The sequence below is a fragment of the Dryobates pubescens genome, chromosome 3 (genome assembly GCF_014839835.1).
Source record: "Dryobates pubescens isolate bDryPub1 chromosome 3, bDryPub1.pri, whole genome shotgun sequence".
Classification (NCBI taxonomy): Eukaryota; Metazoa; Chordata; class Aves; order Piciformes; family Picidae; genus Dryobates; species Dryobates pubescens.
Window position 1 is genome coordinate 47151803 of NC_071614.1, and position 23730 is coordinate 47175532.

At 42.0% G+C, this 23730-nt stretch overlaps 1 protein-coding gene across 1 annotated transcript in view; it reads left to right on the forward strand.

The window, feature by feature from the left end:
- SPTLC3 (serine palmitoyltransferase long chain base subunit 3) overlaps positions 1-23730 on the forward strand; it is a 183206-nt gene that overhangs the window by 130169 nt on the left and 29307 nt on the right. The window contains exons 7-9 of the mRNA XM_009906893.2: positions 4523-4647; positions 6580-6673; positions 17981-18086. Of these exons, the coding sequence (XP_009905195.1) occupies positions 4523-4647; positions 6580-6673; positions 17981-18086 (325 nt within the window). The remainder of the gene's footprint in view (positions 1-4522; positions 4648-6579; positions 6674-17980; positions 18087-23730) is intronic.

The following is a 23730-nucleotide window of genomic DNA, read 5'->3' on the forward strand; positions in this document are numbered from 1 at the left end:
TAAAGGCAGTTTAACAGGACAGCAAAGAAAGAGAAAATAATAATAATACAAAACAAATTATATACAATAAAATCACTCACCACTGGCTGAATAATGCCCAGCCAGTTTCTGAGCCACAGTGTTGCCTGGTGAACTCCCCCCAGTTTATATACTGGTCATGATGTCATATGGTATGGAATACCATAAGTCAGCTGTCCTGGCTATGTATCCCCTCCCAGCCCTTGTGCACTCCCAGCCTCTGATGGCAGTGCAGTATGAGCAGCTGAGAAGTCCTTGAACACTGCTTAGCAAGAACTAAAACATCATTATTCCCATCCTAAAGACAAGACCGAACCAGCTACTAGGAAGAAAATTAACTTTAGCCCAGCTGAAACCAGAACAAACACATATAATCTTGAAACACAATAACACCTGCTGTATTCTATTGTACACAACTGTTCAGCAGGGAGGAATAACTTCCAAAGAAATCTATTTCACTTTGTTTCTTCAAGATGCAGGCTAGATTTCTCTTTTCCTTTCTGTCTTAGATCTTTCCCAGTAAGATGGCATGCACATTTTATCCTTATTTGTAAGGTCAAACCAGATTATAGTCAGTATAAAAGCAGAGCAGGTAGAATATGGGGAATTTTTCTAATGTCAGTGTATAGGACAAGTATAAAGGGTCATGTGTATTCAATGTATTAACAAAATAATCTAGTAATTCCCTTTTCATTCACCAGATGATAATGCTGGTCTGTATCCAGCACAACACATGACACTTTAAGGGCCATGATAACCTGACTTGACACTGCAAAGGTTGTATTTACCGAAGCCCAGTGTAATTACTGTCTTTCTGTTGGAGCTTGACATGTAGTATCTTGTGCAAATGCAAGATCCTTTGGATACTATTTGCATCTGTCTGGTAATGCTGTTCATGTTTGTTGGGCTGGTTGCTGCGACCAGCTCAGAATGCTAGTGGCAAGCCTCATTCCAGCAGAGCATACCTGACCCCTCGTTTCTCCCCGTGTAGAGAAGTGATATCATTAATGCAGTGTATATGGTAGGGGCAGAATGACCTCCCTGCTCCTGCTGGCCACACTGTTCCTGATGCAGGCCAGGATGTCATTGGCCCTCCTGGCTGCCTGGGCACACTGCAGGCTCATGTTCAGTCTACCATCAACCAGCACCCCCAGGTCCCTTTCCACCTGGCTGCTCTCCAGCCACTCTGACCCCAGCCTGTAGCACTGCATGGGGTTGTTGTGGCCAATGTGCAGAACCCGGCACTTGGATGTGTTCAATCTCATGCCCTTGGACTCTGCCCATCTGTCCAGCCTGTCGAGGTCCCTCTGCAGAGCCTCTCTACCCTCCAGCAGATCAACTCCTGCCCGCAGCTTGGTGTCATCTGCAAATTTACTGATGATGGACTCAATGCCCTCATCCAGATCATCAATAAAGATCTTAAAGAGCATGGGGCCCAGTACTGATCCCTGGGGCACACCACTAGTGACTGGCTGCCAGCTGGATGTGGCACCATTCACCACCACTCTCTGGGCTCTGCCCTCCAGCCAGTTCCTAACCCATCGCAGTGTGCTCCCATCCAAGCCACGGGCTGACAGCTTGGCCAGGAGTTTGCTGTGGGGGACGGTGTCAAAGGCCTTGCTGAGGTCCAGGTAGACCTTCTGCAACACCTCACCTACCACCTGCAGTACTATTTCACAGAATCACAGAATGCCAGGTTGGAAGGGACCCCAAAGATCATTTGGTCCAACCTTTTGTGGTGATAATCTAGTTGAAATGAGATGGCCCAGCACCCTGTCAAGCTGAGTCTTAAAACTGTCCAGTGCACAGGAATCCACTGCTTCTCCTGGGAGAGAATTCCAATGTCTATGTATTCTCATGGTGAAAATTTCTTCTGGACTCCCATTGCAATCTCCCCAGGAGTAACTTGTACCCATTGCCCCTTGTCTTTTCCATATGACTCCTTGTTAAAAGAGAGTCTCCACTCTCCTGGTAGCCACCCTTTATGCATGGTAATATGGTCTCCCCTAAGGCTTCTCTTCTCAAGGCTGAGCAAACCCAGTCTGTAACTGAAATAATTCAATGCTAAGGCTCATATTGAAAATTCTTGCAATTCAGGGTTTGGTTTTGCAAACTAAACCCCCACTGACTCCCATTCATATTCCAGTATTTGCAGGCAATAGCAATGCACAGTATCATCTGCATTCACTGCTAAGATTAGTAAGTAATAAGTAGAAATTGGTCACTTTCAGAATGTTTCATTCTTCACCATCACAAAAACAATAAAATAGGTCCAAAATGTGCTGTCCCTCTCTGGTTCATCTAATAGATGCTTGAATAGAATAATCTGTAGCAAGGCAGGCTTTTCTTGCATGTGAAAAGGGAAATCATGATGCAACCCCAAAAAACCAATATAACTCCACCTCAGCAGTGTCAGCTTTATTCCTGGAAGAGTCAGAGACAATTTCCTCTTGCCTTGAAATGCCTATCTTGCAAAGCATGCGCTGTTTGTTTCTTGTACTTTCATAAACCTCCTTCTAAATCAAGCTGTGACCATAGTATGGTTGGCTTCAAGGTTCCATTTCAGACTTCATCTTCTCTTTGTGCTCCAGTAGCCCTCAAGCAACAAAATAACATCTGCAGGAAACACTAGGACAGCTGACCATGCTGTAACCAAATTGAAGACTAGTTGGGTCCAAAGTATAAACAATATAGAACTAACTATAGAAATACACTCTGAGAACTGCTGGGCTTCCAAGGTATAACATAGATTCTCACACCTCCAGTGAGCAGCTTAACTCTGGGATGCTATGTGGGATTGTATTTCATTGAGCTTGGCTAGCAGGCAGTGGCTGTGTGCAGAGTTGGCACATACCCTTGTATATCTCAGGATCCATAAATGCAAGAAGTACCCATCCTCAAACAGTATCATGCAGAGTCGACTCTCACCTACATGAGGTTCTGCAGAGCCATTTTTTCTGCCATTGTTACCTCATCTATGAGAGCACAAAGGCAACCCAGCTCAATGTACATCCAGTGTGACACAATGAATGCAGAGACACTCTCAAATGTCTGATGGAGTTGTCTCAGGTCTGTAAGAACTCAGGCAGGCTTTGTGCAAAATCACTACACCACTATTCTTTAATGTCCACGTACTGCAATTTTTTTCCAGAAGCCACATGATCCTTGCTCCTTATCTCCCTGACTATAGGAGAGTTACCTGACTGCAGGGTATTTTTCACATTCTGTTTACAAGCAAATGCAATTCCTACTTTATACATTTAATGAAAAAACAGTGGAAATACTACCTCACTGTAACCAGATGAGTTACTGCTGTTGCTGAAACTGTACTGCTGACATTTCTATTTGAATTTTTTAATAAGCCTTCCTCCACGATGAAGGTAAGACCATTTTCCTGGCTCATCAATCTTGTCAAGACACCCTAGCCAAGCTTCTGCTTTCCTCCATTCATCTGGCCTTTGTCCATAACAGTGAACACAGATTTCTTGTTCCCGTGAATTGTAATTCACTTTGCTTATGTTATTGTGACATCCATTTGTACAGCCTAAGTGAAGAGAGATATTCCCTTCTTCAATAATTTTCTTCTGATCTCTGCTTACAGCCTTATTTTAGGGGACATGCTCTGTCAGAATCCACAGGATGTTCTCTTTTCTTCCCCACAGATCATCCTGTAAAAGTTCCTTCTGCCTTGGTACCTGCAATGCACAACCAGGCAACCAAAGAAGCTGCAAGTTGAGATGATTCATTACTGTTCATAGTTATTTGTTATCTCAGTCTCTTAACACCACTCTTTTGTTTGTTGCCATCTGTATTTTGTCATCCTCCACTGTGAGTTGGGCAGGACAGACATTACTTTTGTTGGATAGCTGGAGACACTAGGCACTAAGATAAGCAGTGTGATAAGGCTTTGTAGTGTTGTCTTATTTATATTTGATTGTAGAGATGGAGGAGACTTATCATCATCTCTGAAGAGTGGCACAGCTTTTACCTTCCAAAACAGAAAAAGATGGAGAACACTTTTCTTTGTCTATCCGTAAAAATCATAGCTAAGGATTTTGTGTGCAAACACGGGCATCTAAGGAAAGAAAAATAAAGAGGGAGGGGAAAAAAGAAATAGTTTTGTTGTCATTAGTTTTTGTTTTCATATTCAGAGAGAAGTCAAGAATACCTAGGATGTTTGTGTAACATTTTCTATAAAAAGGAAACATTTTTGGTCCTCATTGCCCCTATCAAAAGTTCTTGTTATGGAAAAATAAAACTTTTACCCAAAGAAACTGCTTTGCTACCTTAACAGCAGCAGTGTTAGCATTAGCTATAGCTCATTTGCATCCTTGCTTTCACTTGCATTACCCCATACACACGATACAAATGGAAAATTTTCATTAGAATTTAATGTGATAGAGCTTAACAGCACACTTCTAGCTTGTTCTTTTGTATGTCTTCTGTCCTTAGAATTCTCTTACAGTTTAATGAGATTTAAGATTCCCTGTGCTTATTTCTGCAGGCACCTTAGATAAACACGTAGAATTAGAGACACTTGTGGCCAAGTTCCTTGGTGTGGAAGATGCTATGGTGTTTGGCATGGGCTTTGCAACTAACTCAATGAACATTCCAGCCCTTGTTGGAAAGGTGAGTACTTCCTTAAGGATCACACAGAACAATTGTTTATTAGTTGTTTTAACAACTGTTTCAGTATTCTGGACATGCAATAAGTAGAAAAGCTTGATCAAGGAACAAAGCTTGATATCAAGAAGGCATAAGCCATAAAGCTGATGACCTTGTGACCTTAAATATGCTCCTTCATAATTTTTTCTAGCTGTGGGTATTGCTATGACATATCTATCATCTATTTAAGGATGAGTGATATGACTATTGAGATTGTCCTAAAGAAACTGCTTCTCCCTAAAAAGTAAACAATTGTTACATCCCATATCCCAAGTGTTGTGGGATACCTCTGCTCTACTTGCAGAGGTATTGTCCAGCTGCCTGTGGTGAAAGGTGATGATTAGGATATCTTTTACAACACTTTCAGAAAAGAGAAAGCACCGTGTTTAGCATTCCAGATGAACAAATCTCCAGCCAGCCCTGAAAAGAAAATTGGCAGCAAATTAAAGCCTGAAGTTGTGACTGTATGACAAAAGTTGGGTTCTTACTTGGTGCTGAAGAGACTTTATCTCCAGTTTAGGGTACCTAACAGAAAGACATGAAAATCTAGCACCGTATCAATCCCAGCTCCTGACTTAACAAGTAGATGCACTGTGTTCTTAGCTGGGAAAGTGGATAGCTTCTCTTTAGTTCAGACAACTGAAATACTAAAACAAAAGGTGTGTCATGCAAGTGTGGAGCAATATTTCCTTCTTGATGGAGATGGAATAAACTCACTGTCTGGTATCTGATGAAGATTTCTTCTGAAGCCCCATTGTAGAGATGAAGTAATTTTTTCACTCACTGTTGAAGATGAATCCAGCTATTGCAGCAGATTTCTGAAATGCATGTATACAGTGGTGGGGCAGGGAGAATTGCTTTAACTGCCCAGTACATAAACTTCAGTCTGCAATGGCACTGAAGAAGTTGTCCAGCAATTTCAGAGGGAACAAATACAGAGAATCAATAAAGATAAATTGCTGGAACTGTAGACATACATAGCATATATATAACAGATGTTATATAATTGCCCAATGCTGGGGAGATTTATTCCTGAATTTGTCTCTATAGTTAAGCCTAGCAGCTACATTTTCTTGTCAAGATATATATGCTCTTACTGTTTGTTCTGCATACCAGTCTTTAGGCAGTTTTGCATGAGTATCTCTCAACTTAGGCATAATTGATGTTTCCAAACCAAGTATTTACTTGTCTTGCTATTTGGATAATGAAACCACAGCACAAGATGCGTTATAAAAAGCAGAGGTAAATTAGGGTTCCAGCTTGAATTTAAACCATGTTTAATATAATATACAAAGTTATTTCTCCTGGATGTCTGTATTAGTTTCTAAGAAAAAAAATGAGTCCTCAGCTGTGTTAATAAAAAAATATACTACAGTTTAACTGAATATGCTTTTACCAGAGGAAGGCTGTGACACATCTAATGGAGGCAGGATTTATGAGGCATTGATCTGTCCTGATCTTGTTTCTGCAGCCCAAAGTGCTGATGTCAGTCCAGCCTCAGTATTACTCCTCCTTATATTACTGTCAAGAAGTCTTTTTATATGGGGTGTTGACTGCATTTTCCTTGCAACACAAAAGACTGTAGACAGGTAATAAAGGATGAACGTCACTTGATTTTACTATAAAGCAATCTCTGTTGGGGTTATTTACTACTTTCTAGTTACAGGAAATAATTGACCCCTTTGCACCACCTAGGAATACCTGAGAATGCGATCCCACTGTTTCTGCCTGGTTTGCAGGGCATCCTGGCACTCACAAAAGTGGCAGAAAATCCAGTTTGTGTTTTATACTTACAGCTTAATTGATGCAATGCTACAGCATAGGCATGTGTACGCTGAGACATGTATGCATAGCTCGCCAATTCATACAGCTGCTTATTGTACTCCTTTTCTACAGGGCTGCCTCATTTTAAGTGACGAGTTGAACCACACTTCTCTTGTTCTTGGTGCAAGGCTTTCAGGTGCTACTATTAGAATCTTCAAGCACAACAGTGAGTATTGAAGTTGGAAATATTTAAGATAGAGTTCACACCTGAAAGGCAAGAAATGTCTCCTTTCATGCTTGTTTTTCTGTCAGTTCCCAAATAATACTTTTGTCCAGGCAGAAGGATCAGTTGTTCAATATGGAATGGTTTGTGGTGGTGAGGAATTAGTAGTGCAGTATTATAACTGCTACTGTGCATGATCATCAGGTTGGACCTTAATTTCAGAATTTTAATATCATTGCTGCCTTTTTGATGTGCTGAATGACTATGTGCTGTCATGAAGGTCTTGCTGTTATTGTCACTATAGCCAAAATAGTACAAACATGCTTACAAAACCATACTCCGTATTTTCTCTCTATTTCCAGTAGACACAGTGCAACCAGAGTTACATTAGTATGGCATCAATTTGAACTATTGCTTTGAATTCCTGGTGGGCTATCCCAAAGATGCAGATGGTTATATCAAGACCATCATCCCAAATATTTTTAATATAACTTTTATATAGAAATCACACATTAACTTTGCAGTCATCTTCTAAAATACTTAGGGGTTTTAATTTTAATTTAATTATGCTGCTGTGGTCACTGTCAGAGACATTATGATTGGCTTCCATACCAAAAGCTTATTCTTTTCCCTTAATCCCCACTGCAGTACCCATTTCCATCCCCATTGCTGCCACCAGGCAATGATTGCAACAGAGGTTAAGAAGCCAGAGAAGTGGTGAGGAATGAGAAGAGAGGTCTGATCACATTTATTAATAGCTAATGCAGCCCCTTCTCTTTATTAAGTGTTGTGTTCAGCCCTGGGGTGAGCAAAAATATATTAAATATAAGACACAAAAGGCCTAAGGATCAGTTGGAATGAAAAGCACACTGTAATTATAATTTAGGTGTTGTTATAATTAATATATATTCATAAGTTGGGCAAGAAGCAATTTCTGAAGATCATTCAATAATTAAAGATCATCTGTACTTGAATGTTTTTACAGAAGTAGCCTGTACCTTACCCCACTTGGTTTCCTTCCACCAGTCTGGAAGTGATAGACATGGTTGCAGAACCCTTCATTGCTCAGTTCTTTATCCCATCCAAAGGGATTTGCATCACGTCTTGCAAGATGACCTCTCACTACCCAAATCCAAACATTCTCAGCCTCCCCACCCATCTCTGCCATGTGCAGCCTAGGAAGCTTGTGTCACTTCCCACAGTATTTCAAAGAACATTCCAGTTTGAGGAGTATATTACTCTCAACCACTAGGGAAGCTGTGAAGGCATCCCTTTGAGCTGTCATTCTTGCTTTAAGGAATTCGGTCTCTAACCATCCTCTAATATTTCATTCTGCTCCCAAGAATGGTAGCTGATACCTAACCAGCATCTGCTTGAGTTTACAGTAATTTAAAGCCAATGCTATTTGTGAATAATGTATGAAAAGAAAAATAACAGTGTTATTTCCAAAAAGCACAAATTCATCACTGGAAAATGTAAATAATTCCTTTAAGGATCTCAGCAAACATCAGTGGAAGCAAATCCATGTTGTTCTGGAAAAGCTCTTTACTTCCTAGATGAGAGATCAAATTTACCAAAGATAATCTTGTGTGCCATTTCTCAGACATCACTTTAACTTGTTTTCAAAATGCAACTATGGGAACATCTACAAACACCGTTTGGGATTTGAATGTCAGTACTTATCACAGTTTTGTAGGCTTAATCTAAGATGCATTTAGAGAGCACTTCAGGTGAAGCATCTTCATACATTCATGCTCCCTCAGCCCACTGTGAGCCTCTCAGAATGTTAGTTCCATGGTTAGAAAGTTCTTTCCTTTAAGCACTTCCTTAATCGTATCCGCCAGTTACACATCAGCAACAGCTTTTAAAATCACATGTGTAGAAATGTATGTATGCCTTTTGTTTTGGAGAAAATGGGATGTGTGCTAAACGAGGATAGTAGTGGAAATCACAATCCAGCAGGGCTGCCTTTATGGGATGCAGAGTTTCACCCTAAAACACATAAACAGTATTACTCTCCAAGGAGCTGTCGGAGAGTAGTATAATACAAGACAGCACAGCAAATTAATTAAGGTCACACATAGCCAAAACTTCCAGCTTGTGTTGAGAGGGTTCTTTTCTGTTAAGCAGGTGCTTGTTTGTTTTGTTAGATCAGTGTTTCCTATGTTCCTTGATTATCTTTCTGGCTAATATATGGATATATAGACTATATACAGGCATTCAGATAGGTGCTCAAAGTGACAGTATGTTAATGCTGTCATTGTCATGCTTATGAATGGGGGAATTATGCTATTATATATGGCATATTGCTTGGTGCAGAAGAAAGGTTCCTTATCCTGTATTGGCCCTGTGGATGAAGAGAAAACTTTTCACTATGAGTTACTGCTTGGGTCTTTAGTAAGCATTAATTCCAGTACCATCTGGTAATGTGTTTTGTCTTTTTAAAATCCTTGTCTGTATTCTAGTAGAAAAAGGCAATACCCTCCACCTCTTCTTTCTAAGGACAGACAATTGAGGTGTGTCATTTCCTATAAGGAAATCAATACCTTTTAAAGGGAGGTGAGCATCAAATGAATGATATTACTCTGACAAAGTTTTGTCTGAGGCCCTTTGATCAGCAATTGAAGCCATTAGCCAGCAAGGTGCAGAAAAAAAGATTACATCTGAGTCCTATCCCAAAAAGGATTAGGGCTTAATGTGCGTTTCATTGTTACGTGCCGAGCCAAGTTGTCTGCTGTTATGAATTGGCTCACTCCCTTTGGAGCTGTTCCAAATTACACACACATACCGTCTGACCCAGTATTGGCCAACAGTAAAGACAACAGAAGAGGTGCCAGGTGGTCCCATCACTAGCACCTGAAACACACTTTCTGTACAGGAGAATCAAAATAAATTCAAATCAGGCAGCAGATTTTGACACTGCCTTTCTACAGTTTGAGAAAGCAGACTCTTCTTTGTGCTCCATGTTGCTTATTTCAGCCTTCTTTGAAACACTGTCTAATACCCTTATTTACCCATATTTACTTTGGCTCTGACTTTCCTGGTTACATGTGAGTAGAAGAGTTGGGAGAAGTATGAGGTGTGAATGTTTGTTCCACCAGTTATAAATAGTTACCAAAATGAGGGGGAATAATTATGTGACAATTCAGTGAAGCAATGGTATATTTCCTGAGTACTCAATAAATAAATAAATATGTTTTCTAACAAGTTTGGCATTGTAAATGTTTCTCCCTTTTTTCCCCTGTCATTACAGGGGATCTGCTGGAGGGTAGAGAAGCTCTGCAGAGGGACCTCAATAGGCTGGACAGATGGGCAGAGTCCAAGGGCATGAGATTGAACACATCCAAGTGCCAGGTTCTGCACATTGGCCACAACAACCCCATGCAGAGCTACAGGCTGGGGTCAGAGTGGCTGGAGAGCAGTCAGGCAGAGAGGGACCTGGGGGTGCTGGTTGACGGTAGACTGAACATGAGCCTGCAGTGTGCCCAGGCAGCTAAGAGGGCCAATGGCATCCTGGCCTGCATCAGGAACAGTGTGGCCAGCAGGAGCAGGGAGGTCATTCTGCCCCTGTACACTGCACTGGTTAGGCTGCATCTCGAGTCCTGTGTCCAGTTCTGGGCCCCTCAGTTTAGGAAGGAGGTTGACTTGCTGGAACGAGTCCAGAGAAGAGCAACAAAGTTGGTGAGGGGTTTGGAACATAAGCCCTACGAGGAGAGGCTGAGGGAGCTGGGATTGCTTAGCCTGGAGAAGAGGAGACTCAGGGGTGACCTTATTACTCTCTACAACTACCTGAAGGGAGGTTGTAGACAGATGGATGTTGGTCTCTTCTCCCAGGCAGCCAGTACCAGGACAAGAGGACACAGTCTCAGGCTGCGCCAGGGGAGGTTCAGGCTAGATGTTAGGGAAAAGTTCTATACAGAAAGAGTGATTGCCCATTGGAATGGGCTGCCTGGGGAGGTGGTGGAGTTGCCATCATTGGAGGTTTTCAGGAGAAGACTTGATGGGGTGCTTGGTGCCGTGGGTTAGATGTTTGGGTGGTGTTGGATTGGTTGCTGGGTTGGACGCGATGATCTTGAAGGTCTCTTCCAACCTGGTTTATTCTATGTATTCTACAGGACAACTATGTTTTAAAAGAAAAATTATAGGAAACTCCATTCTCTGATAGAAATATTCCACGGAAAAGAGAGTAACACTGGTCATTTTGAGCTTGCTAATGAAGCACACTCATCTTTCAGAGGCTATACTGTAGCTAATTCTGTAGAACTGTCTTATTTCAAGGCATCTATTCTGTAATACTGAATCTATTTGTCATTACACAAACTAAATAATTATGCTCATTTCATTAGTAAGCCAAGAAGTAATCTCTACCTATTATCACAATTATGTAAAATATACTTCTTATTCTTACAAACGCTAATTAAGTTCTATGCCAATAAGTGGGTAGCTGTTCTAGACATTACATTTTTCACAAAAATACCTGAATAGTTTTTCTAGAACAGGTAAAATTTAGACCTCCATTCTTCACCTAAATAAAGTAAAAGGCCTTTGGAAGTTTCCTCCTTTTGACAAAAGCATGACGCAGATGAATGGGAAGGTTTTCAAGCTTTAGGATGAATAATAGAACAAACACGTGCTGTGGCCCTTTGAGTCCATTTTTATTTTGATGCAGGAATGTGCCCTGCATCCTGCCTTCCAGTGAATAATCCCTTCCTTGTAAACAGAGAGGAATTTACAGGCCTGAACTGAGAGAAATGCAGAGGCATGAACCTCCCTCATCCCTATAACTGAAAATACTAAACAGGGCATTCTCTTCCTCTCAGCACTCTTGCTAGTCTTCACCCTACCAAGCTCACACCAGTATGCCACAGGGCATTCGGCCTTTAAGGGACTGTTTGTGTTCCAGAGACTCATGAGCTTTTGTGGATGCTAGCAGCAAAGCTCAGCTCCCCAGAGACCCTGCTCTGAGGAATGAGTGTAGGGGATTGTTCAAATTATTTTATTTTAGAATGTGATCAGTCCTAAATTTATGTAGTAGTGGTTTTAGTGGGCTAAAATCATTCTGACCTGCTCATAAAGCATCTGCCTTTTGTCTCCCCTGCTGTGGTGTGGGCACCACTCATTTCCCAGAGAGTTGTATTTTTTTGTTTGTTTGTTTGTTTGTTTTTGTTTTGTAGGAAGCTAGGGGGAAAAGCTGCATTTCTACACTTAAATGCAGCCAACAACAAGGTCCAACAACTAGCATGCAGAAGGAGGAAGGAGGGAGGGTGAAAATTCTCTCCACCTCTGTGACAGTAGTGGTCCACCTTTTAGCTACATTTGAATGTCTTTATTTCCTGACTCAGGGAGAGACTGACTTATTGCCCGCCCTTTTTATTTCTAAGACAATCTTTTAATCATGTCATATATTCTAAAACACTTTCAGAACCTCTGACATTTACCTTGGCTAAATATTAGCCAAAATCCCTTGACCCTGCCACTGAAACTTGAAAAGCAAAACAAAATAGGTAACCATTAATCAGCATGTGATTTTATCTTGGGTTTTTTGTCACAGCAGTTCTGGGTCTGTAGTGGTGTGATGGTTTAGCCCACACACACCAACAAAAATACATATATATATACAAAATATACAGTATTTACAATATTATACAAGAATTTACAAGAAAAGAACCAACACAGAAATCCTCCCAAGGAGGATCCCACCTCAGGTTCCCCCCAACCTCTCTCCCTCCCCTCTCCCTCTAGTTAATTAGAAGAAAAGAGAAAAGGAAAAAAATATTAGGTGAAGTTCAGTTAGTTCAAAGCAGTTGTTAAGAAGTTAGCTGCTTATCAGTTTCAGTCCAAGGTCAGCATGCATGCATTCTGGCCAAAAAAACAGAAGATAGAATAGAATAGAATAGAATAGAATAGAATAGAATAGAATAGAATAGAATAGAATAGAATAGAATAGAATAGAATAGAATAGAATAGACCAGGTTGGAAGAGACCTTCGAGATCATCATGTCCAACCTATCATCCAACACCACCCAATCAACTAAACCATGCAACCAAGCATCCTGTCAAGCCTCGCCCTGAACACCCCCAGCGACGGCGACCCCACCACCTCCTCAGGCAGCCCATTCCAGTGGGCAATCACTCTCTCTGTGTAAAACTTCCTCCTAACCTCCAGCCTAAACCTCCCCTGATGCAGCCTGAGACTGCGTCCTCTTGTTCTGGTACTGGTTGCCTGGGAGAAGAGACCAACCTCTGCCTCAATACAGCCCCCCTTCAGGTAGTTGTAGAGAGCAATAAGGTCACCCCTGAGTTTCCTCCTCTCCAGACTAAGCAACCCCAGCTCCCTCAATCTCTCCTCATAGGGCTTAATGTAAGATCCTGAAACTCATCCCACTCATCTACCAATGAAATTCATTTAGAGTTATCTTCCTTTTATCTTCCTTTTTACACCCAAACATTCAGCTAGAGAATTCTGCAGCTATCCTTTCTTAAAGGCACAGCCTAAACTGTCACAGGGTCTTATTCTGATATCAAATGAGAGTTCATTGAGTAGATAGGCGACTGTGTTACTAACTCTACCCAAGTGAATTCTGTACAAGAAGGTGCTGTACAGGGCTTAGGATTTGTTTACTTTTTAAAATCCTACTATGTTGTGTTTTTTTCATATAGCATCAAACAAATCTGGTGTCTGAATCCACTTCTGGAATGAGAATCACAGTAATATGTTCCTAGCTCCTCCTTGCACACCTTTTCAAAGTGCTGTGAAAACAGTAAAGGTTTTTTGGGTTCTCACAGATCAGGTGGTTGATGACAGAATGGTGTCATACCAGTGTGAGCTGTTCGGGTTTCCATTCAAAATACAGTTTCCTGCTTGGACAACAGTTCTGAATTTATGTAAATTCAACTCTGCCATTTCTCAGTCTGCCTCAGCCAAATTAATGCTTTGGAGTTCAGGTGCCACGAGGACACCTTAAAGCAAAAAGACAGCTACCCGGAGGAGTTGTACTTAACACTGAAAGATCTTTTAGGCAGCAGAAGGCTCTCTGAGTTTAAATATATTCTCAAGGCGGGGGGGGTGGGGGTGTGGGGGGTGTGAGAAGGGGCAGGGAGAGGAGGGAAGTGAAACCAATAAGATTAAAAAAATAAATAAAAATTAAATTAGAAACCTATAAGAGCATGTGTTTAAGAAAGAAAGCAAAGAGATTAATGAACAGGCAAAAATTAGTGACAAATCTCTGGATGCAAAATTCAAGTAATTTGCAGTGTAGTACCAGGTAGTTCCTTGATTTATTTCTTTTTTCCAAAGGTATAAGTGGTCTTTGAATTTGAGAAGGGAGAAGGGTGTTAGAGCTAATGCAGAGCAGGATGAAAGGTACATAACCCTCTGAGGTTTTGTCCTCCTCAAAGCCTCTGGCTACTATCAGAGACGAGATCACTGCAGCAGATAGGTGGACCACAGACTAATCCAGTTTGGCTTGTGTTTCCCTGTGACACATACAGACGCTGCCACAGAGAGGAGACTGGTATATCTTGCTCCCAGCATGCTGTGTCTGCATTTGCCCCCTCTGATTTGAGAAGGCCATGTTGACATGCCAAGTGTGAACAGAAGTCTTTCCTAAACAAGGGCTCTGCACTTTCACAGAAATACATACTCACTGAGGGGTAGAGAGAGGATTCTCGAACTGTTACTGTGACTACAGTAATCAAAACTCCCACCACCTCATTCCAAATTAAGGTATTCAAAGCTATGATTTTAGGGAAAAGATTATAAAAACATTTTTGCTGTTCAGAGCTGAACTAGCAGTCAGGAACTTTTCAAAGACCAGTTTCACTAGAACGAAAACCTCCATCTGCACTCCTGCTGTTTAGATCAACAAAGCACTTGCAGTGGCTTCCCTTTGTTGCTTTAGGGATCTGCAAGAAGACGCAGCATTGAAGCTAGACACCTGAAATGCCCACAAAAGGACAGTGACCAGAAAAGGTACAAGAAGAGTTGGAGGAGCAAGAGAGAAGGTGAATGCTGCAGCAGGGAGAGGTGGTTACATGGGAGGCTGAGAAGAGACAGATAGCCACAGATTCTTCATAAACTTGCATGAGATCCCAAAACGGGAGAAACTGAAAAGTATAGTGGCAAACACGAGGCAGAGGAAAGTAGAACGTGGTAAGGGTAATAGCAGTGTTTTTAAAAGCCTGATTTTAAAAAGTTCAGCTGACATCACACACGAGATTTCCAGCCCACGCAGAGGCGTGGCAATGACGTTCCCAGCACAGTCATGTAAGGATGAGGGGTGGAGACACTGTGTCTCCCTGCGAGGAGGCACTGAGTGCCTGGGAGAAGTCAGGGGCCCCTCCAGGAGCCTGGAGTCCCAACTGTACTGGAGGCAGCATGACACACAGCTGCCTGCCCACATCCAGGCTGGCTTGGACCCACTGGCAGTTTGTGCATTGGTATTTCTGTTGAAGTAACTCTGGAGGATCCCAAACAAGAATTATGCAAGTCAGCATTACATTCTAAAACACCTAAGAGATCCATTGTCCCCGTTTAGGAAACTTTATCCTCCATATCTAGAAAATATGCCATAGGGAGAAGGTGGAAACTGAGAGAAGGATAGATCTGGTTGTGCTTTGACTAATTAATCAAGGGAAATTCTTAACACCACCTCCTGGACTGTTGAGTGGTTGTTAGCCATTACCGCTGAAAAGCCTGGGCAGGTGATGGTCAAACAAGGACAGTTATTTTCCTCATAACTGGTTGTTCAAGATGGACTCATGCACCTCATCATCTCAATGTCCCAGTGTTTCACAATCTAGCTGTATTTAGTGGGCAAATTATTTGATACCTGAAAATCACCTAGGGTAGCATTGTTTTTTGTGGCATTCAGTATAACCCACTTTCTGAGAAAAAGCATACAGAGAGCACTGCATCTTTGCTTTGAATAACAGAAGCAACCTTTGAGGGGAGGGAAGATTAAAATTAACAGATTTTATCTTCCTCCCAGTTTCCCTTTTCCAGTGAGGCACTACAAGTACAGTAAAATGCAATATCACCTAAACAAATCATTCATTGACTGTTACAGGCCTAAGAAAGGGTCACACTTTTCAGAATGACATCTCAAAACCAAAGGGAAATAGCTTTGACACTGCTGGCATGTCCTTAGCCATAGTCCAGCAGAACTATGTCACGTGTGAAGTCAGGAAAACTCAATCCGTTGGAAAGCTTTTTCTCTCTCTGTGGCCTCATGTTCCACACTAGTTTAGATAGTGGAGCTATTCACATCCCTGTGTGTTTCCAAGTATCTCTATTAAACAGTTATACATGTTTCACTTCTCTTTCTTTTCATAAGAATATATGTTAAAACAAGTGAATCTTCATTACATGATTTTAGCTCAGACGGCTGGGCAAACTGGGTTTCTTGAAGTCTAGGACCAATCTGGACTGACATGTAGACAACACTGAATTGAAAGACCTTGTGTGATTCAGAGGAGGGTTTCAAAGGCCCCCACCCAAAGGATTTAGATGAAAATGACTGGAATTCAGTGGAACAAAGGAGGTGGCCAAATTTTACTTTGAGTTACTGAGTGAACTTTCTCTCATTCAATGGAGTCCTTTGCTTCTCAGAACTCAAAAGGATTTGTAGATTTTACCTACTCAGAAGAGAAGGTGAGCAACTTTGACGGGAAATGCGAAGGTGCTGCAAATGCAGAGCAAGAACTTTTCTTTCCTTGATTGCCATCTAGTGGAAACTGTGCTCTCTGCATTGCGTTATTCACAACAGCATTTCCATCTCGGAGCCCGCCCAGCTGTGGCGATGATTGCGCCACTGAAATTAGGGGCTATTTATCGTGCATGTGCTGTGCGTTGTAAGTTATAGCAAGGTCTTTCCAGGTCAAGAGATTACACAATAAGGTGCGAGAGTGACACAGGTGTTTCTGAGAAATTTCTCCTTTACCGACATCAGTAAATGGCACTAGCAAGGGTGAGGTTTTGGGGTAGAATAGCTCAGGTCATAACCTGGCCATCTCTCAGTTCATGGGTTACTGTATAGGTTAAGATTAATGCAGCTAAGGTATATTTTCCTCAGTTGGGACAAATGTATCTTAAATATTAACCATGTACTGATTTAGAAGTTTATGACAACTGAATTAAGAAAGGTTGTGGAATACGTGGGATTATATTGGGGGGGGAGGGGGAAAAGCGCCATTGATTTTCTCAACTCATGAGTTAAACTGATTTGTAGTTTTCCTTATGGTATTACAAGTCTCTAGAAGATATCCTTTGAAAGCGTTTTGAAATGTCAAGCCAAACTCCTGGAAAGTACCAAAATAATTCATTTTGGAGAGGTCATGCATGTGCAGGCACCAGAATACTGATGAAAGTCATTTAATGTGACCCTTTTTCCTGTGTTTTATTGCTTCTTCCATGGTCCAGCCAGTGCCAAGTCTTTTGGCACCAACTAGTGTATCCATGCTATGTGCTTATAATCCATTTGTCTCTCCTCTGCTCATCAATCTTTCACTCACTTTCCTTCTTGATAAGAACATTTCTCTTGCTGCCATCTTGATGTGCTTCACAGAATCTGATCCAAATATTTGCTGAAGCAGCACATGTTATTTATGACTCCATAGTGATGTTAGAACGAAACAAAACATACTCACTGTTTGGAAGCCATGAGATATGATGAGTATCAGCAATACAGAGAACTACTGGCAATTAGCCTCAGCAGTTAAGCAAAGTTATTCCCTTTTACTTTAAAAAAAAAACAACAAAAAAATCCATACCAAGATACAAAAATCTATACCAAGAATGGAGGTGAGGGACTTTTTAGGGCTAGGGGGAATGGAGCAAAAAAAGAAATGGGTAGATTCAGATTGGATGTTAGGAAGAAGTTCTCCACCACGAAGGTGGTGAGACACTGGGACGGGTTGCCCAGGGAGGTGGTGGAAACCTCATCCCTGGAGGTTTTTAAGGCCAAGCTGGATGTGGCGCTGAGCAACATGATCTAGTGTGAGGTGTCCCTGCCCGTGGCAGCAGGGGTTGGAACTAGGTGATCCTTGGGGTCCCTTCCAACCCTAACAATTCTATGATAATTTATAGAGATTTCCCAGATGAGGTGCATAACTGGAAGATTTTTGTAGATCTCCTTGTCACTAGATTGCATTCAGCAAATTAAATCAGTCACTAGGTCTCACCTACTAATAAAAGAATTTTGGGAGGTTTTATGCTGTCTTTTTCTGTATAGGAAAAAGTAGTACTAAGTTCTTCAGAAAAAAACATTGTTAATGTTTTTCCTTCCTCCTTTTTCTTGTATTTAAATAAAGATATGCAGAGCCTTGAAAAGTTGCTGAGGGATGCAATAATATATGGGCAGCCTCGAAACCACAGAGCATGGAGAAAAATAATCATCCTCGTGGAGGGCATTTACAGGTATGTTCATGTGTTTAAAAATGTGAGTAGTCTTGGTCATTTCTGAGGACAAAATAGTAAGTGACTGATATGATCCTAAGGAGGCTATTAATATTCAATAGGCAGAATGATTAATACAAATATTTTATTAGTTAAAAAAAAAAAATCCCATGGAAAATTTTAATAAAACCTATTTACTGGTTAAAAATGTTCAGTTGTGGAACAGATATCTCACCAGCAGGAACAAGCAACAATTTAAACAATATGAGCAAAAATCCAGATGCAACAAACAGCACTTTCAACTGTAAAGAAAAAAGGGAACATTGGCAACAGCGCCAGAGATCGCCCACAAGGTGGGGCGGGGGGGAACTCCAGAATTCTCTAGGGCAACAGACCTTTAGTAGATGCTTATAAAAATCAGATTTCATAATTACTCACTCATCATGGTACCCCGCGGGGATTGAAACAAAAACCAACATGGCACTGGCCATGTGAAAGCTGCAGGAACGCAGTTTCACTTTCTGTTGGTGTCTGCAGCTTGTCGCTGAGGCACATTCAAGATTTATTTCTGAAGGCTGTGCAGCTGAAAGCCTTGTAGAAAAGAGGTCGCTGCTGGAGCTTGCAGGGCTTGTTGGCTTTGTAGCTTTGCCTATTTGTAGAGGTTTGTCTGCTGCAATTCTTCATAGCAGTGCTTATTGCTTCTTTCAATAAAATGAAACTGTCCTGGGGATTCAGCTCCTCCTGGGTTTCATCCTCGGCCCAGCAAGACACCACTCTTCTCTGGGGCCTTACAATGCTATACAGCGAGGGGTATTGCAGTCTTGTCTGGGTAAACTGAAACATCTTGAATCCCAAATGAGGCTTGTGATTTCTCCCCTAGCTTGTATGATTGCAAGGCAAAGTGCTGGCTCTTTGGGCTGGTATTTATAGATTTCTCGAGACAATAATGGCCAGTGACAACAAAGATTGAGAGATAAAACCCTGGTGCTGTAACCTATTGTGGTAGGTTGAGAGAGGGCTTAGCTCTCCCTCCTCCACAGAGTAAGAAACCACAACTAGCCCAGTCGAAAGAGCAAGCTATATATTTACAAGCATATATGGAAAGCAGGTTATATATAACACAATATATACAGGTATTTACAATATATACACAGAAATATACAGCAAAGAGAAATAACACAACAAAAATCCCTCCCTCGGGGAGGGATCCCCTCCTTGGAACCCCCTCTCTCCCCCCCTACCTCCCTCTTTCCCCAAAAAGGGGTTAGAGAGAGAGAAAGGCAAGTTACTAAGGAAAAGAGTTGTTAGTAAGCTTCAAAAGCCCATGCAGGATTAGTGTTTGCTTATCTGAAGGCCAACTCCAGCAGTTCGCAGAAGAAGCAGGCAGGGAGAACAGGCTGAAAACCCCCCCCCCAACTCCCCAAACCGAACTGAACTGAGAAAAAAAAATTCCAACTGCTCCACAATCTAAAGCTGCATTTTTGTTTATCAACCAATGAAATTCGTTTAGAATATCAGAATGTTTTGGTTCTAGTACCGAAAACATTAGCCAGTGTGTTCCAGCAGTGTTTGTTCTTAAAGGCACAGCCTCAAACGACCACACCTATAGAAGGAGTTTTCTCCAAACGTGGCCAAAGGCCCATTTAGACTCCAGATAAGCCTGGGCAATGTGGGCATTTTCCTGAAAAACCAGACCTGCTGGCTTCTGCCCCATTGTCTGATTCAGAGCACTTTGAGGCTTTTTGTCCCTTCAGGACAGTGACAGAATTATAAGTGACAGAACAATGAGTGAAGCAAATATTGAGTCTAGGTATATGAGAGAAATCTTAATAACTTCTGCCATCATGTAAATATGTTGATTTCCATTCCATCAGTCTGAGCCCTGGTGTAACTTGTTCGAGGCAGATCTTGTGTGGTGTTCTGGTATATATTGTCACAGATATGACAAAACTCATGGAACTATAGTAGGTGAGCTGTGAATAAGCTACGTTTTCTAGAGTTATTTGTAATGCACAGGCAGATGAACAGACAGCTAGGTAGAACTGAGTTCTACATGTCCAGTTCTTACCTAACAGCTGGATTGTAAAAAATCAAGCTAAACATGGTCCAAGTGGTAGCAGTACCTGGATTTAATGGATTCACACTTAACAGAAGGAAAAAAAAAAAGACAAAAGACTGGCTTTCAAAGCATCATATAGTGGCATTTTATGTAGATCCTGGAGAAATTTCAATGAGAAATTAAAATCTATCAGATAATATCAGTATCAATATTACCATGCAATTATAGAGCATTCTAATTAGGTACCTCCAGCCCAGTAGTGAGGTACATCTTACACCCAACCAGAAGGACAAAGCATCGCTAGAGTTGAGCAGCAAAGCAGGGGCACCAGCCATGTTCACCAGCCTGGCGACTACTTAAATCAAGAGAAGGTTGCTGGGGAGGCAGCCATGTTGCTGGTGGATGGCATGGATGGGTAGCTGCTGGTGGGTAAGGAGCTGGAGCACGGACAGGTAGAGATCATGAAGAGGAGGGAGTGGCTGAAGAATCATAGAATGCAGTGGGTTGGAAGGGATGTCTGAAGGTCATCTACTCCAACTCCCCTGCATTAAACAGGGATATTGCCAGCAAGATCATGCTGTCCCATCAAGCCTGACCTTGAATTTCTCCAGGAATGGGGCCTCCACCACCTCCTTGGGCAACTTCTTCCTAATGTCCAACCTAAATCTATCCTTCTCTAGTTTAAAACCATTGTCCCTTGTCCTGCATGCCTTTGTAAACTGTCCCTCCCCAGGTCTCTCATAGGCCCCTGTCTTACAGACCCCCTATAAGATCTCCTGGGAGCCTTCTTTTCTCTAGGCTGAACAACCCCAACTTTCTCACTGTCTTTGTAGGAGACATGCTCCAGCCCTCTGATCATTTTTGTGGCCCTCCTTTGGACCTGCTCCAATAGGTTCTTATTCTATTGAGGGCCCCAGAGCTTGACACAGTACTCCAGGCAATGTCTCACCAGATCAGAGTGGCAGAATCACCTCCTTTGATCTGCTGTCCACACTTCTTTTGATGCAGGCGAGGATGTTATTTGCCTTCTGGGATGCAAGCACACATTGTTGGCTCATGTTTAGCTTTCAGTCCACCAGGACCTCCAAATCCTTTTCTGCACAGCTGCTCTCTATCACATCCTGCCCCAGACTGTATTGACAATGGGGGTTGTTCTGACCCAAGTGCAGGATGTTGCACTTGGCCTTTTTGAACCTCATGAGGTTCACCTGGGCTCTCCAGGTTTTCCAGGTCCTTCTGAATGACATCCTGTCCCTCTGCCATATCAATTGCACCACTTAACTTGATGTCATCTACAAACTTTCTGAGGATGCATTCAATCCCACTGTCTGTATCATTGATGAACATATTAAACTGCACTGGTCTCAGTGTGGACCCTTGAGGGACACCACTTGTCACCCATTCCATCTGGACATCAAACCACAGATCGCTACTTTCTGGGTGCGACCATCCAGCCAATTCCTTATCCACTGAATGGTTCACTCATTGAATAGGATGATATCTCTCTTAACTTAGAAAGAAAGATGCTGTGGGAGACTGTCTCAAAGGCCTTGCAGAAATCCAGACAGATGACACCCACTGCCCTTCCCTTCTCCACTAATGGAGTCATTCTGTTGTAGAAAGCCACTATACTGGTCAGGCAAGACTTGCCCTTGGTGAAGCCATGCTAGTTCCCATGTCCTCCCTGTCTTCCATGTGCTTTATTAGAACTCCTAGGAGGATTTGTTCCATGATCTTGCCAGGCACAGAGATGAGTTCCCAGGGTCCTCCTTTCTGCCCCTTTTAAAAAAGGGTGTAAAGTTTCCCTTCTTCCAGTGAGCAGGGGCTTCACCTGACTGCCATCACTTTTCAAATATCAGGGAGAGTGGCTTGACAACTACACCAGCTAATTCCCTCAGTATTCTGGGATGCATCTCATAATGTCCCATAGTCTTTTGCATGTTCAGGTTCCTCAGATGGTCACAAACCTTGTCTTCACTTACAGTGGGAGTGGATCTGAACAGTAATAGGGTTTTCAGGGATCTAGGCCAGGCTACTGTGGTGATAAGAAGAGAGGAAGGAAGTAGAAGAAGGATATATGAGGTGTTTGGTATTAGGTAATATGTTGGGCTTGATCTCTGAGGTCTTTTCCCACCTTGTTGATTCTATGATAGTTTGGGGAGTAACAACATCTGCATCAGGAAGAAGGGAAGCAGAAACACTCATTCATAGGATGTGACATGGTGTATAAAAGCAACATTAAACTTGTATATGGGAATTCTCTCATGTATTGCTCATGCATTGCATCCAGCCAGCCTGGATGGGCAGTCGTTTCCACCATTGTATGCAGAAATGCTCTCAGAGTCAAGCTGATTAGCTTTTTTCATAAGGAATCTTTTACAATCTCATGTCATCACAATTTCATAGTTGTCAGTGCTTCCTTTTTAACTAAGATTTTCCATCTGCAAAGAGAACAAATCAGACCTCATCTAAACACCTGTCACTCAGCTGAAATAGGTTGGCAGCAGATCAGCTGATGCAAAGCAGGCTGAACATCTCCTTTCAACCAGAATAAACAGAGCAAAACTGCAAATAAACATAGCCTCGCACTACTAAAAGAAAGCTCAGATTTAAGGACTTTGATCATGCAGAAATTAAGTGGACCACCAACATTTTACTGACAAATATTCCCATCAGTCACATGGCCTGCAGAAAATGCTCCAGCTGCTGAGCTTTGTTCCCTTTTAAGTCTTTCACCCTCATTATTTACCACTGGGGAGCAAGAAGATAGTCTGGTGACACAGAAGCATAGATCAGTTCAAGGAGTGAGACAAACCCACCATCACTTACTTGCAATTATATTTTCAGATACATATTTGAGATAGACTTTTCTTTTCCTCTAGTCATAGCATCTCAGAATGTTAGGGTTTGGAAGGAACCCCCAGAGATCATCAAGTCCAACTCCCCTGCCAAAGCAGGATCACCTAGGGCAGGCCACACAGAAACACATTCAGGCATGTTCTGAAAGTCTCCAGAGAAGGAGACTCCACAACCTTTCTGGGCAGCTTGTTCCAGTGCTCCATCACCCTCACAGTAAAGAAGTGTCTCCTTGTGTTGAGGTGGAATCTCCTGTGTTCTATTGTTTCATTTGTTGAGGTGGAATCTCCTGTGTTCTATTGTTTCATTTAGAAAAGACCTCTAAGATCATTGATCCAACCTTTAACCTTTTGCAGTTCAAAGATTTCATTCTCTAAAGTCTGAAGACCCTTATCCTGTCATAGAAAATAAAAACATGTTAAATCTCAGAGAACCTTGCTAAAAAGGATCCATAAAGTGCCTTCAGCTCCATAATGGCTAAATAATGTGAAGATCGCTTATGCCCTGAGTGTCCTTGCTTCTGAAAGGCATAAAGTAAAAGCAAAACAAAGCTCAGATCTTCTAGTAGTCTCTCATTGGAAACCAGCCCTAGCAGTAGCTAGGTTGGCTGATTGTTTTTTTCATAGTCCAAGCAGATCAGAAATTGAAGATTGTGGGTTAGTTTCAAAGCAAGTCTGCTCTGACTTCAGGGAGAGCACCACCTCACCCCAGTGCGTTGTATCTCTGCCATCACTGCCAACACAAAGCACG